Source organism: Harmonia axyridis, chromosome 4, assembly GCF_914767665.1.
Source record: "Harmonia axyridis chromosome 4, icHarAxyr1.1, whole genome shotgun sequence".
Classification (NCBI taxonomy): Eukaryota; Metazoa; Arthropoda; class Insecta; order Coleoptera; family Coccinellidae; genus Harmonia; species Harmonia axyridis.
Window position 1 is genome coordinate 30,524,598 of NC_059504.1, and position 14,748 is coordinate 30,539,345.

The 14,748-nt window shown below is 35.6% G+C and overlaps 1 protein-coding gene and 1 long non-coding RNA gene across 2 annotated transcripts; one reads left to right on the top strand and one right to left on the bottom strand.

Annotated features, from left to right (window-relative positions):
* Positions 1–7,646: 7,646 nt before the first annotated feature.
* LOC123678669 lies at positions 7,647–9,172 on the top strand. Its single transcript, XM_045615806.1, has 2 exons — positions 7,647–9,071; positions 9,134–9,172. Exons 1-2 carry the CDS (start codon positions 7,647–7,649, stop codon positions 9,170–9,172), a joined length of 1,464 nt encoding a protein of 487 aa, XP_045471762.1.
* A 29-nt stretch (positions 9,173–9,201) lies between these two features.
* Positions 9,202–10,563, bottom strand: LOC123678398. The gene is made up of 3 exons (XR_006747241.1): positions 9,700–10,563; positions 9,604–9,646; positions 9,202–9,521 (listed from the first exon to the last, which is right to left on the bottom strand). It is a non-coding gene; the product is annotated as an uncharacterized LOC123678398 (long non-coding RNA).
* Positions 10,564–14,748: the final 4,185 nt, after the last annotated feature.

The following is a 14,748-nucleotide window of genomic DNA, read 5'->3' on the forward strand; positions in this document are numbered from 1 at the left end:
GAATTTAACAGTGCCGGATATTTTATTTCAAATTTTTCAACTGATGAATGATACTCTTTGAATGTGGCCAAAGGAACCAATCTAACGATATTAAATCTTGGTGGCCACGGACAATTTCCCTTATCTGAAGTCCACAGATTTTAATGAGATATTTGCCATATGAAAGTAAAACTTTCGATGATTCTTTAAGTTTGATGAATAATTTATAGTAGTGTTATATATGTTTCAGAAAGAAAAAAAATCGTTATTCTTTATAGAAATTTTTCTGATTTACATCTAACAAAATACATTTTTGTGTTATTACTTCAAATATTTATAGCAATGAAAAACGAATGATGATTATTATGAACAGTTCAATAATTAATGTTTATATTTGAGGCAAAATTTGATTCGCACCTCACAAAGAGATTGTACACCTTCTAAATATGCAGGAATATTAAATGTTTTATTTAGGTTCTGTTTCAGATAATGGCCGTGAAAAGCCCAGAAATCTTATAAGTATTTGATACTTATATTTCAAGGCTCATCAACTGACGTGATGACTCAAAGAAGTAAAACGCCATATATGGTCAGGAGAGGAGAAGCAATTAATACTAATACACTTCAAGAATCATGTAAGGAATAAAAATCCTCCCAGAAAACATGAATCTATGGAATTAATTTCCATGCATTCACCAAGTTTCCAGAATGATGCCCGAGTTTGAATTGAAATCCTGGTATATAAAGAATAATAGCAAAAATAGAGTGTGATTGAAAATATTTGTTTGAGACTGAAAAGTATTCATTTTATTTTTGTTTTGTTATATTTAAACTTTATTTGCAGACTTGAACTTATGTAATATTTTCAGTTTTTATTAATTTAATAATTATATTCTCAAAGAGTTTTTCAATCAAGTACCCGCTCACAATATCTATTTCACTCACACATTCTTATTTTTTCAGATGATTTCAGTTCTGAGACAAATTCTATGAATATTTATTTTATTCAACTAGTTGTAACTAAGAATAAGATTATTCCAGTTATCGATATAACATTTATATCAATGATTTTATATTGATTTATTCTTCTTAGTTTCGATATTCCTATGAATTTCACAAAAATGTTCAATATTTCCTCATAAGACTATACCAATCTATTGTTTCCTTCCTTAACACTCCTAATTGATTGAATTCAAACCGTTATTTTAATGATTGTCCATCATTTTCAACATCGTTTTGATTGTGGAGCATGGTTCTTATTCGGTTCATTTATATATTTTTTCCATTGTTTATATATGTCACTGACAAAACAATATAAAATAAAGTTATATCAGAGGTAGTCATAAATCATTAACTTGATTCTATACTCATCATGGCTGCGCCCGACAGAATCGATTTTGGACGAAAATTACTCATCAATTATTCGAATTCAATTGCTTGATAAACATTTTTTTTTTCCAAAATCCGAAGATCAAAGTCTTCTGAGAAAAATGATCGCATGCAGCTCTCCTGTAACAAGCAGCAAAAACATGCTGCACTACACAATACACACTACACAAGTTCTATACAGGGTGATTCCAAATCAGTCTTGAACCGTGAAGAAAAAGTTGGTATGACTCATTTGCGGTCGTTTGAGTCATATTTATTGATAATAAATCCACAGTTTCCGTGTAATTTGAGTTCTTTTGATTCTTAAAAGATTTTCTAACTTAGTTCATTTTTCGTCTTTATTTTCCACAATGATCCCAATTCGATAATTATTTTGCTTTGAGGTTATCTGAATAGTATATGTTTGGCATGCAACTTGTGATTTGCCAGAAATATTTTCGAATCTGGCCAAATTAATTCTTTTTTTCTCAAGAGAAAGTTCCGCATTGAAAATTTTATAAAGCTGAATGAAATGAATGAAATAACGGATTCTCCAAATGTAAAAGAGAAAGAAGGTAATTTATTTAAAGCCCCTCAAAATTATGCATTAGCGCATTGTGTTTCTAAAGACTTCCACATGAGACGAGGTATAGCCGTCTGTTTTAAAAATAAATACGGAAATATTGAAAAACTGAAATCGCAAAATAAAATGGTAGGTCAAGTTGCCAAGATTCGAAAAGATAATAGGAATATTTATTATTTAATAACGAAAGAAAATTATTATGATAAACCCACGTACAAAAACGTATTTAAATCTCTAATGGAACTCAGAGAAATTTGTGAAATGAATAATGAAAAATATTTAGGAATACCACGTATAAGTAGCGGATTAGACCGATTGAAATGGTCCACAATTTTTAATATGATAAAATATATTTTTCTGAATTTGAATATAAAAATTACTATATTCTATTTACCAAATAAGAATGGTAATGAAATGAATCAAATCAAAGCATCAAATATGCAAATGAACGATTTGAACGAAATCGAAGAAGAATGGTATTGAAGAAGTGTCAATAATTAATCAAGTTACTGACGAAGAACTTGATGAATGCTTAGAATTACTAAATGCAGGTAAATGTGAAAATGACGATTCCAATGAAAATGAAGATGAAAATATAATTGATTTCGAAACTTCAAACGTGATTATACACGATGATGTAACTATTCACAGTAGTATAGAAAACCCTATCTTTGAAATACCTTATACGGAGAGAAGTATAAACTCCGCGAATTTACAGGTCATATTTAAAAAAGCATCGAATTATGATGTTACGAAAATTAAATTGTTCGGAGAAAAATTAAGATTTCTTGTATCAGTAAATTCTATCAAAACAGATTTATGTAGATTCATTCGAGAATATCTACGTCCAAAAAGTCCTTATACAATATACTTCAAGTCATTAGAATTAGAAAAACCTCCTATACGAATTTTGCAAGAGAAATTCGATTATAAGAGCCTTGATTTGAAAATATCGAGAACATTAGTAGAAGATGTCGAAGACAAGGAGGAACAACTCCTTAGAATGAAACAATTCCATGAAACCAAAACTTCACATCGTGGATTACGCGAAAATTTACTAAGTTTGAAAAGAAAGTATTATTGGCCGAATATGAATAAAGATATTCAGAATTATATAAATACATGTGAAATTTGTCAAAAATCTAAATATGAAAGAACTCCAGTTCAACTTCAATTTAAACCAAATCCCGTCGGTACCAAACCTTTTACTCATGTCTACTGTGACACGATTAAATTTAATCAAACAAATTGTTTGAGCGTGATAGATTCTTTTTCCAGATTTGGACAATGCTATCCTTTGTTACAAAAGACAGGATCAGAAATTATGGACAAATTATTAATTTATTTTAGTCATTATGGAATCCCTAACAAAATTACTTGTGATAATGGGATCGAATTTAAAAATAATGTAATACAAGATTTTTGCAAAGTCCATAAAATCGAAATACATTATATCACGAATTATAACCCAAATTCAAACGCATTAGTTGAAAGATTTCATTCTACTCTCATTGAACAATTGAGAACAATTGGAAATAAAAATTTGACTTTTCAAAGTAAATTAGCTCAAGCTTTATTAAGTTATAATAATTCGAATCACTCAAGTTTAGAAATGACTCCCATGCAAATTATTAAGGCAGACTTAAATTACTCATTACCCATTGAACGTACGCATAATGAACAAGTTCAAAATTATGTAGAAAATTATATTGAAAATTTGAATGACATCACAAATCAAATAGAAAAACAGCGAGATAAACACTTAATCCGTTTAGAAAAAACGAATTATAAGAGACGTGCGAAAGAAGATCACTCTCTTAATAAAAACCCAACTTATATTAAAGCTCCAATTACAAGAAAACTTGATCCTGCATTCAAAAAGATAGATGCGAAAGAAATTGATTCACATCGTATACAAGATAATAAGAATAAACATATTTATCATAAGAAAATTATAAAGCAACGAAAGAAGTAACTTTCAAATTTTATTTTCAGATTTAACATGGATCACCATTCATTTACATTGATAATTATGATTTTAATGATAAAAGTAACGAAGATAATTAATTCACTAGAAATTATTCCAATTGAAAATAATGTTTTGCCGATTCAATTAGGAAAAGCTTACATAACAAAAAAGAATTTACAACTAATTTATCATATTGATTTAAATAAAATAGAAAATGTAATTTTGGCATATCAGAAAGAAATAGATAAATTTAAGAAGGAACCATTAGGTTTTTCGCAGACTGCAAACTATAGATATTTGCAAGAGTCTAATAAAATAAATATTGAATCGTTCGAAGAAATAGTTAATGACAAAATACGGACTAAGAGAGGATTGATTAATTTAGGAGGCAAAATCTCAAAAATACTCTTTGGAACCTTAGATTCTGACGATGAAGAACTATACAGAAATTATTTCAATAGTATAAAGAAAAATGAGGAAACCCTCATAAGGAATCAAAAAAAGATCGCTACTGTAGTTAATGACTTGAAAAACAAATATATTGATAAATTTCAGAAAATGCATGATAATCTTGAATTATTAAAAATTGTACCAGCACTCGAAGAAGTTCAGCAAATGCATCTTAAGACTTTTGAAGACATTAAAAATACTTTGGATGAAATTCAAACTGCAATGAGTTTTGCTAGGTTACATTTGTTGCATGAATCCATTTTACCCTATTCAAAGTTTTCAGAAGTAATCAAAAATTCAAGTATCATTCCCTTACATCATATAAAAGACTATTATCAATTATGCCATACTAAGGTAATTTTCAAAAATAAAATTTTACTATTTCTTATATCTATTCCAACCATTTATGAAAAGGGATACGAATTATACAAGTTTTACTTTCTTTCCCAAAATAATGAATCCCTTTCCTTAACCGACTCCTACATGCTCTCACAAGGAGAAGAATTACTATGGAGTACGAGTCAATGTCACCCAGTTGAAGAAGACTTCCTATGCAATCAAGATCTACTATCCAAGCCTCCAGAATGCATCAGAAATTTGTTGAAAAATCACAAAGAAAATTGTTCAAGAATTGTATTAGTCCCACAAGCTAACTTGAAACTTCTAGAAGATGGAAATATCCTCTCAATCAAAAATGAAAAAGTCCAAGAGAAATGCCCACAGCAAACAAAACATTATTTCATACCCCCAATGGCAATTCTTCGTTCAAGATGTGTTGTAGGAAACACACAAAAGGAAATTTTTCCCATTTCTACGATTATGGAAGAAAAATACATTGTCCTGCCCAAGATGGCTCATCCAATGAAGAACCAGCCCAGTTCGAACTTCAAGAAAGAAGACATCCCTGACATCCAGTTGGAAGACCTAGAAGAATGGCACATCCAACCAGGATATTCATTAATTTTTATAATTATGTTTATAATAATATTGATTTTGATATTTTTTCTTATTTTTAAATATTTGAAAAATAATAGACTTGCCAAAGTCACACCTATTAAAGGTGATAACTTTAACTTAGGTGGGGAGGAATTACAGGATTCCATCCCGTTCTGATCAATTGACGTAATATTGTATTGTTCATTTAGATTCACATATCAATGTGCTGCATTCTGCTTACACCAGCATAATGCAGGTGGTTCGACACGTGGCGTCAATTAAGATAAGAAAATATAATGTTATAAATAGGAGACAATATGTTATTGTCAGTCAGTCAGTCAGATAGTCAGTCAGATAGATAGTCAGCTTTTGAATCATCTTAGATTCATCCTATTGTTCATTTCCATATTTCCTTGTAAATAAATTCGTTTTTAAAAACGTGGTTTTCTCAACGAAAAACATAATTATATATATATATATATATATATATATATATACTTATATATATATATATATATATACTTAACAACAGTGTCACAATACCGACTCTGAGCAAAGAAGTCCCTTACAAATACCTGGGAATCAACCAGGCCTTGGAAATAAAAACTCGCGAAATGAAACAATCCTTCAGAGAGAAGCTCCTCTCCAGAATTGCAATGCTCCTCAAGGCAAAACTCAACTCAAAGTCCCTATTCACGGCCATCAACATCTGGGCCATCCCAAGCATGACCTATTCATTTGGTGTACTCAATTGGTCAACAACTGAGCTCCGAGCACTGGATCGGGATGTCAGATCAATGCTAACTAAATATGGAGTTCACCACCCCCACTCCTCAACTATTAGGCCGTACCTCCCACGGCACCAAAGAGGGAGAGGACTGATGAGCTTGGAGGAAGCTCACGCAAAAAATGTCAGTGACCTGAGACAACACTTTCTTAAGAACAACTCACCTCTCTTTAAAGCAATATGTGAAGCTGATGATGGAGTGTCTGCTCTGAGGCTTGCTGAACCGGGATACCAGCTTCCCCAACCCTCTGCAGAGAAACGCATCCAGAAGTGGAACGGCAAGGCCTTACACGGCAGATATCCAACCCACCTGCAAAGTAAATATGTAGAAAGATCCGAATCGCTTACTTACCTGCGTGCGGGATATCTTTTTCCGGAAACAGAGGGACGGTGATGCCTACCAGAATGTACATGAGCACATCGCCAAGCAAGCTATTCCATCGGATAGGTGTCGGAAGTGTGCCCAGGGTGCGGAGTCTATTCAACCCGTAACCTCCTCTTGCCCTATTCTCGCCCCCAGGGAATATCTTGACAGGCATAATGCCATGGGGAAGATATACCACCAGCAGATAGCCCTGAAACTAGGATTACTTCAGGATGAGGTCGAACAATATGTCTAATTACCAAAAACCCTCCTGGAGAATCAGCGCTATAAAATGTATTGGGACGCCACGCTTGTGACCGACAGAGGAGTGGCACATAACAGACCGGATGTTGCCATCTTCGACAGGGAAAAGGAAACATGTTTGCTGCTGGATTTTACTGTACCAGCGGATGACAACTTGGCAAAAGCGTACTCGGAGAAAATCAGCAAATACTCTGAACTGGCCTTCCAACTCCGTGAAATACACAAACTGAAAAGTGTAAGTGTACTACCGCTGATAATCTCGGTGAATGGGCTGATAGAGAGGCACTTACCTGAGAACACTCGGAGACGCTGCCTAGATCAGCATGTGATATCTAGCTCACAGAAACAAATCATCTTGAGCACAACGAGAATTGTCAGGAAATTTCTCCAAGGCCCATAGCGTCTGTGCACGCCTTGACCACGGTCCGGCGTCCATGGTTTCGTACCCACGGATGACGCGGTGAAAAAAAATAAATGTATATATATATATATATATATATATATATATATATATATATATATATAGAGAGAGAGAAGGGGAAGGCAGCGTTGGACCAGAGAGATGAATCTGTGTCTTATCAACGCCTATTTCCAGGTGACGGAAGGTGAAACTAAAACCCAAAGGTATGCAGCAAAATTGGCAGAAAAATGGTCTGAACAACACCCAGATAAGCCATTTGATGGGAAGCATCTGGTGACACAAGTGAGGAATATAAAGACTAGAAAACTCCTATCCCCCGACGAGCTTAACACCATCCGTGCTGAATCAGTAACACAGTCTCCAACTTACAGGATGAAACACATAAGAAGGAGTATACGAGAAACAATAAATACATCGCGCTCAGAACTGAATACGGAAGTACAGGAAATACCAGCACAACAACAACCACAACGACTACAGAATCAATCCATCCATCAGATCCTGGAAGTGTAAGAAAAGATAAGCATGAAATGGAAAGGCGTGCCACTGGAGATAAGACCGAGAATCCAAAGAACGCAACTTGATACGGAAGCTAAAAATACTATCAAAGCGATTGACACGACCATAAAAGAAACCATCAAAGACACAACAGAATTTGAGGACTTGTGTCATAAAGTCTATTGTGCGGCGATCACGACGAACCTAATCCTTTCAACAAACCCAATAGAACAAGACCAGAAAAAGCAACCTCAAAAACCGCCTTGGGAGGAGCGACTAGAAAGACGAATATCAACGTTACGAAAGGAAATAGGTATAATACACCAATACATAAACAACGACAAAGTGAGTAATAAAGTTCGGAAAAAGCTAAGAGAGTACACAAACAGAATAAAGCTGAAGGAAAGAGAAGCACAATTCAAAACAAAGCTGCGTATACACCATGAGAAACTGAAACATAAAATAGCTGCTTTAGGAAATCGCCTAGGACGGTATCATAAGAGGACCCAGAGATATCAACAAAATAACCAATTCGCTAACAACCAGAGAATATTCTTTAGGAATTTAGACCACCAAAACGATATACAGAAAGAGAAACCCTCAAACCCAAACAAAATGCTGGAGCACTGGACGTCCATATGGTCGGTTGAAGATACACACAACAAGAACTCTTCCTGGATTAAAGTAGAAAAGGAAGCACAAGAGAAATTGCGAGAGATGCCAAGAGTGGAGGTGAATGAGGAAGATATCAGAGAAACAACTAAAAGAATAAAGAACTGGGCTTCCCCAGGAGTGGATGGGATTCATGGTTACTGGTGGAAGGCTCTGACATCGACTCATAGTGTGTTAGCGCGACTAATGGAAGATGCCTTAGAAAATCCAGAATTCATACCCCGATATTTTACCAAAGGGAAAACGTTTATGGTACCAAAAAAGGGAGATCTGGCACAACCCGAAAATTATAGGCCAATCACCTGTCTTTCATCTGCCTATAAAATTATTACATCCACGCTTGCCCACAAAATCAACACACACCTCAAGAGCAACAATGTGATAGCCTGGGAGCAAAACGGGTGCAAAAATAAAAGTCGCAGAAGCAAGGAACTCCTGGTGATAGACAGAGAAATCACTAGACAGGCAAAAAAGAAGAACAAGAACATAGCCCTGGCCTGGATTGATTACCAGAAAGCCTTTGACTCTGTCCCACACTCATGGCTGATCGAAGTACTGAAAATATACAAAGTAGACCGTAAAGTAATAAACATGCTCAAGTTCCTCATGACCACATGGAGGACATCCTTAACAGTCAGCCAAGGGACAGATAGTTACGAGACCCCAGAAATAAAAATCAGAAGAGGCATCTTTCAGGGAGATGGCCTGAGCCCACCATGGTTTTGCTTGGCGCTCAATATACTGAGCAAAATGCTGAATAGATCGGCATACGGATACAATGTCGATACGGAAAAGAAAATTACTCACCTTTTCTATATGGATGACTTGGAACTCTATGCAAGGGGACGAGCACAACTGGAGGGATTATTGGAGCTGGTTAGAAACTTCAGCGTGGACATAGGCATGACACTGGGATTAGAAAAGTGCGCGGCGATTATAGTTAAGAGAGGAAAAATTGTGGAAGAGGAAAACGTGAGGCTGAGAGATGGAAAAGAAATAAATACTCTAAGTACGGAAGAAAAATATAAGTATTTGGGCATACAACAAACATTTGAAATACGACAACAGGAAAATAAAGAACATGCTAAAACAGAACTACTTAGAAGGGTTAAGCTTATACTGAAATCACAACTGTCGTCAAAAAATAAAATAATGGCCATCAACATCTGGGCGATTCCGTCATTCACATACACTGTGGGAGCACTCACATGGTCGAGAACGGATCTACAACTAATTGATAGAAAAATTAGAACTACAATGACACAGTTCGGCCTGCTGCATCCTAACTCGGCCATTGAGAGAATTTACTTACCTAGGAAGGAGGGTGGCCGAGGCCTCAGTTCCTTAGAAGATACCTGTAAAAAAGAAATAGTTAACATCAAAAAATATTTCAAAAATACTTACTTACCAATCCATCAATGGGTCACAGCACAGGAAAGTATGGCACACGAAGACGGAGAGGACAGAGAAAACTCAGCAGAAATGCTTAGACAGAGTTGGCAAACTAAGCAATTGCACGGTAGGTTCTATGCAAGTCTGCATATGGGAGAGGTGGATGTGGCTGCTTCCAATATCTACCTGACCCAGGGTTACCTCTTCCCACAGACAGAAGGAACAATCTTTGCCATTCAAGACCAAGTAGTGCCAACCCGAAATTACAGCAAGCATATCATGAAAAAACAGATAGAAAGCACGAAATGTCGGCTGTGCAATAATGCTGAGGAAACCACACAACATCTAGTATCGGGATGCTCAGTTATAGCCAGCACAAAATATCTGTCGCGACACGATAACATGGGGAAGGTGGTACATCAACTTCTGTGCCTGAATAAGAACCTCATACAGCATTTCACACCCCACCACTTGTACGTCCCAGCAGCAGTGATGGAAAATAATGAAACGAAGATATACTGGGACCTCACGATGCTTACCGACATAGGAACGGAGCACAATAGACCGGACATGGTGGTATGGGACAAAAAGAATAGAACGGCAGTAATTATCGACTTTGCCGTTCCGCAAGATCAAAATATGATGAAAACCTATGCAGAGAAGATAAGGAAGTACGAACCACTGTCAAGGCAGATGAGAGACATGTGGAAGTTGAGAAGGGTGGAAATAATCCCACTTATAATCAGTGTCAATGGACTAGTACTAAAGAAAACTGTCCAGCATATCAAAGATCTAGAAATGCAAAATAATACCATTACATGGATGCAAAAAGCCGTTTTGCTTGGCACTGTGAATATTATCAGACAGGTCATCTATCCACACTGAGGAGCAGACCTTCTCTTGGTAGAAATACCCGGGAAGCCCTGTAAGAAGTACCACTAAAGTGTGAAATCAAAAAAAAAAAAAAAAATATATATATATATATATATATATATAATTCGTAAGCAAATTATTATTATATATATATATATATATATATATATATATATACAAAATGTGATAATTTCCTAAAGTAATTAATAAACAATGGTTTAAGGGGTGTTGGAAAACTTCAATTGTTACTAACTTCTTTATTTCATCAGTCGACGTTTCGATCCTTGGTTGGGATCTTCTTCAGGACTTCTATAAAACAAACAACATACAAATATAACAAACATTGCAGAAAAGACAACATGTTAAAACGCACCGAAATGCGAAGAGTTACCAGATCTTAAGTTGCACTGAATCTTATACAGATTTGGAGGAAAAATTATTAATTAACTTGAACACAAAATAGTCTTTAATACAATAACGTCTCTTTTTTATATCACACACTTCCTTATTCTCTTGAAAACTTATTTTTGAAATTCTTTCTTCATCCATCTGACAACTGCGTAAAAAACGAAAGGGGTTAGGTCGGGTTCATAGAACATCATAGATCTTCAACTGACATTGGAGAACATAGAACTTGAGATCAACAACTCACTCTCACTAAGTTGGTTTGAATGTATCAGATATGAATAAATGTTGCTAATGTTCTCTATATCCTTTCTGTAGTTGTAGTATGTAGTATCCCTCTTTACCAATATTTCATTAGAATTAGCTCTGTCTGCAATTCAACACAGATGGGAATCAATCAGTAGCCACACCACAATACCTAAGGAAGACTTCATCAACATCATCAGATTTCTTTTCAACTCCAACTATTTCATCTTCCAATGTAATTTTTACAACCAAATACTAGGTTCCCCAATGGGGTCTAAATTCAGCCCTTCCATTGCAGAGGTAGTGATGGATTTCCTCCTAGATGGCATCCTAACAGATATCCCCTTTGAGATGCCTTTTATTAAAAAATATGTAGATGACATCATTTGTGCAGTTCCCAGTGATAAGACATCTTACACTCTTGAAAGGTTCAACAGACAGAGTGAGTCTATAAAATTTACCATAGAATTAGAAAATAACAATAGTGTGCCTTTCCTAGATACCCTAGTCATTAGAAGACCTGACAATACACTGATTCTTGATTGGTATAGAAAGCCCTCTAGCTCAGGTAGATACTTGCATTATTTTTCCAACCACCCTCAGAGACAAAAAATCAATATGGTTACAGGATTGAAGAATCGTATACAAAGAATATCACACCCCACTCTGAAGGAGAAGAATATGAAACTATTATATCAGTTGATGCTTGAGAATGGTTACCCCAAGAACCTTTTAAAGAAATTGATACACAATTCATCGAATTCTGGACAGCCACAGAATAACGATGAAATCGCATCCACCAATTTAGATCAGAGAATTATATTTACTTCCATTCCACTGATTAATGTAATGACAAAATCCTTAATAAACTTATTAAAAACTGATAACATCAAAGTGATACCTAGAACTGAATTTAAATTAAAGAGACTTTATAGTAATTTGAAAGATAGGATAGAAACTGATAAGAAAAGCTGTGTTGTATACAGAATACCCTGTCAAAATTGTGATGAGGTGTATATCGGACAAACATCCCAACAACTTAAAAGAAGAATAACTCAACATATTAGCGACATTAAGAATCCTAGAAAGATATGTGCACTGGCAGAACATGTAAGATCAGTTGACCATCGAATGGACTATGATTCGGTGACAGTCTTGGAGTGCGAGGAGTATATGAGAAAAAGATGTTTCCTGGAGATGATTCACATTAAGCGACATGAAAATTCCATGAACTACAGAAAGGATATAGAGAACATTAGCAACATTTATTCATATCTGATACATTCAAACCAACTTAGTGAGAGTGAGTTGTTGATCTCAAGTTCTATGTTCTCCAATGTCAGTTGAAGATCTATGATGTTCTATGAACCCGACCTAACCCCTTTCGTTTTTTACGCAGTTGTCAGATGGATGAAGAAAGAATTTCAAAAATAAGTTTTCAAGAGAATAAGGAAGTGTGTGATATAAAAAAGAGACGTTATTGTATTAGAGACTATTTTGTGTTCAAGTTAATTAATAATTTTTCCTCCAAATCTGTATAAGATTCAGTGCAACTTAAGATCTGGTAACTCTTCGCATTTCGGTGCGTTTTAACATGTTGTCTTTTCTGCAATGTTTGTTATATTTGTATGTTGTTTGTTTTATAGAAGTCCTGAAGAAGATCCCAACCAAGGATCGAAACGTCGACTGATGAAATAAAGAAGTTAGTAACAATTGAAGTTTTCCAACACCCCTTAAACCATTGTTTATATATATATATATATATATATATATATATATATATATATATATCTTTTTTTGTTGCATTTTCCCTATATTTGAACCAATTAAATGATGTTATAATAATCTTACCAATATAAACTGCTCTCTGCTTCCCCACAACACCGCACTGTATAAGGATGTAAAGGAACAGGGTATTAGGATTGAAATGGAACAAAATGGGACTTATACAATGCAAACTGACCCTCTACTGAACTGTAATCCTAATATATTCAAAATGTCCCTGAATGTAATCAAAACCGTTTCATTAAACATCGAAAAGTTTATACTAACAAATTTTAACTTTTCTTTCCGACAACCGATACATCTCATTACTTAATCTGACAAAACATACGTCTCGATTTCCCAGAATCCGCGGCGACGTTGCCAAAACTTAACATTATAATAATTCAAAAAGGGCTAAAACATACCCCCGCCCTGAAAACTCAATTTGAGACACTTTGAAATCAAATACCTTTCATAAATGAACTTGTCAAAACCACACAACCTAGGAGAACCTTGGTCGTGAGTCGACTCGGCTGTTTTCTACGGAGCATAAGGCATAATGCCTTCGGGGAATGACGACCCCGCATACCCGAGTCACCCGGATCTTCAGGCCAGCAACCCGAAGATCTGAAGAAATTAGTGCTCCTATTACTAGAAGTCAAAATCAGGGCGGTAGGGGACAGCGGGCTGGTCCTCTTCGGAGCCGTCCGGAGGAAGAGCCTGATGGGGGAAGCTGTGGTGCAAGCGGCGCATCCCCCCGAGATGGCACCGTAAGCCAGGATCTCGTACCACGGAATGAGGATAGAAACCCCAGTTTGGAGGAGATAGTGTCTCGTCCCACAGGAGTTTCAAATACGCGAGACGCGAGAATGCGATGGACGGAGGAAGATAATGTCCTCATATTACGCGTTCACTACATAGCAACAGATATGCAGCAGAGAACTGGAAGGAGATATAGGGAACTGTTTACTGAAGTGTGGAATGACATCAATCCACGAAGACAATTTTATGCTAACCTTCTTGCCAACAGAGTGAGATGGCTCCTGGAAAAAGAGAAATTTTCGACAACTGAACTCAACTCATAATCATAATCATAATCATAATCATAATCATAATCATAATCATCTTTATTGGTGTTAATATACAAAAGTATTTACACACGTCAGACATCTGAAATTCAACTACAAACTACACAAAAAAAAAAAAAAACATGTAAGTCTCCAAAGCAATCAATCAAACTTTAAATCAAAAAACTCATTAAAATTATAAGGAGCCTTATCCAGTAACAATGTTTTAATTTTATTTTTAAAATGGGTAGGTGGCAGCGATCTCCAACCTACAGGTAGCGTATTAAAAAACTTGAAGGTCAAAAAGTTGGGTCCATTCTGCGATCTCCTCAGTCTGTAATATTGCACACGTACATCATGCTTGGCTCTAGTGTTATGATCGTGAACATCCGCACCCAATCGTCTCTCCCCAAGGTTCGAATAAGCATATAGGAGACACTCCAGAATGAAGACGCTAGGCAGAGTGAGAATCCTCAGTTTAGTGAAAGATTTCCTACAATCCTCACGATATTTAAGTTTATCTAAAATTCTGACAGCCCTACGTTGTAATCCAAACAACCTCTCAAACTCCGCACAGCATCCCCACACTAGAATGCCATACCTAAAATGGGACTCACAAAGCGCATGGTAAGCTGTCTTTAGTGCATCCTGGGACAGAGACAGTGCAAGACTTCTTAATAGGAATATATTCCTTGATATCCGAGCAGACA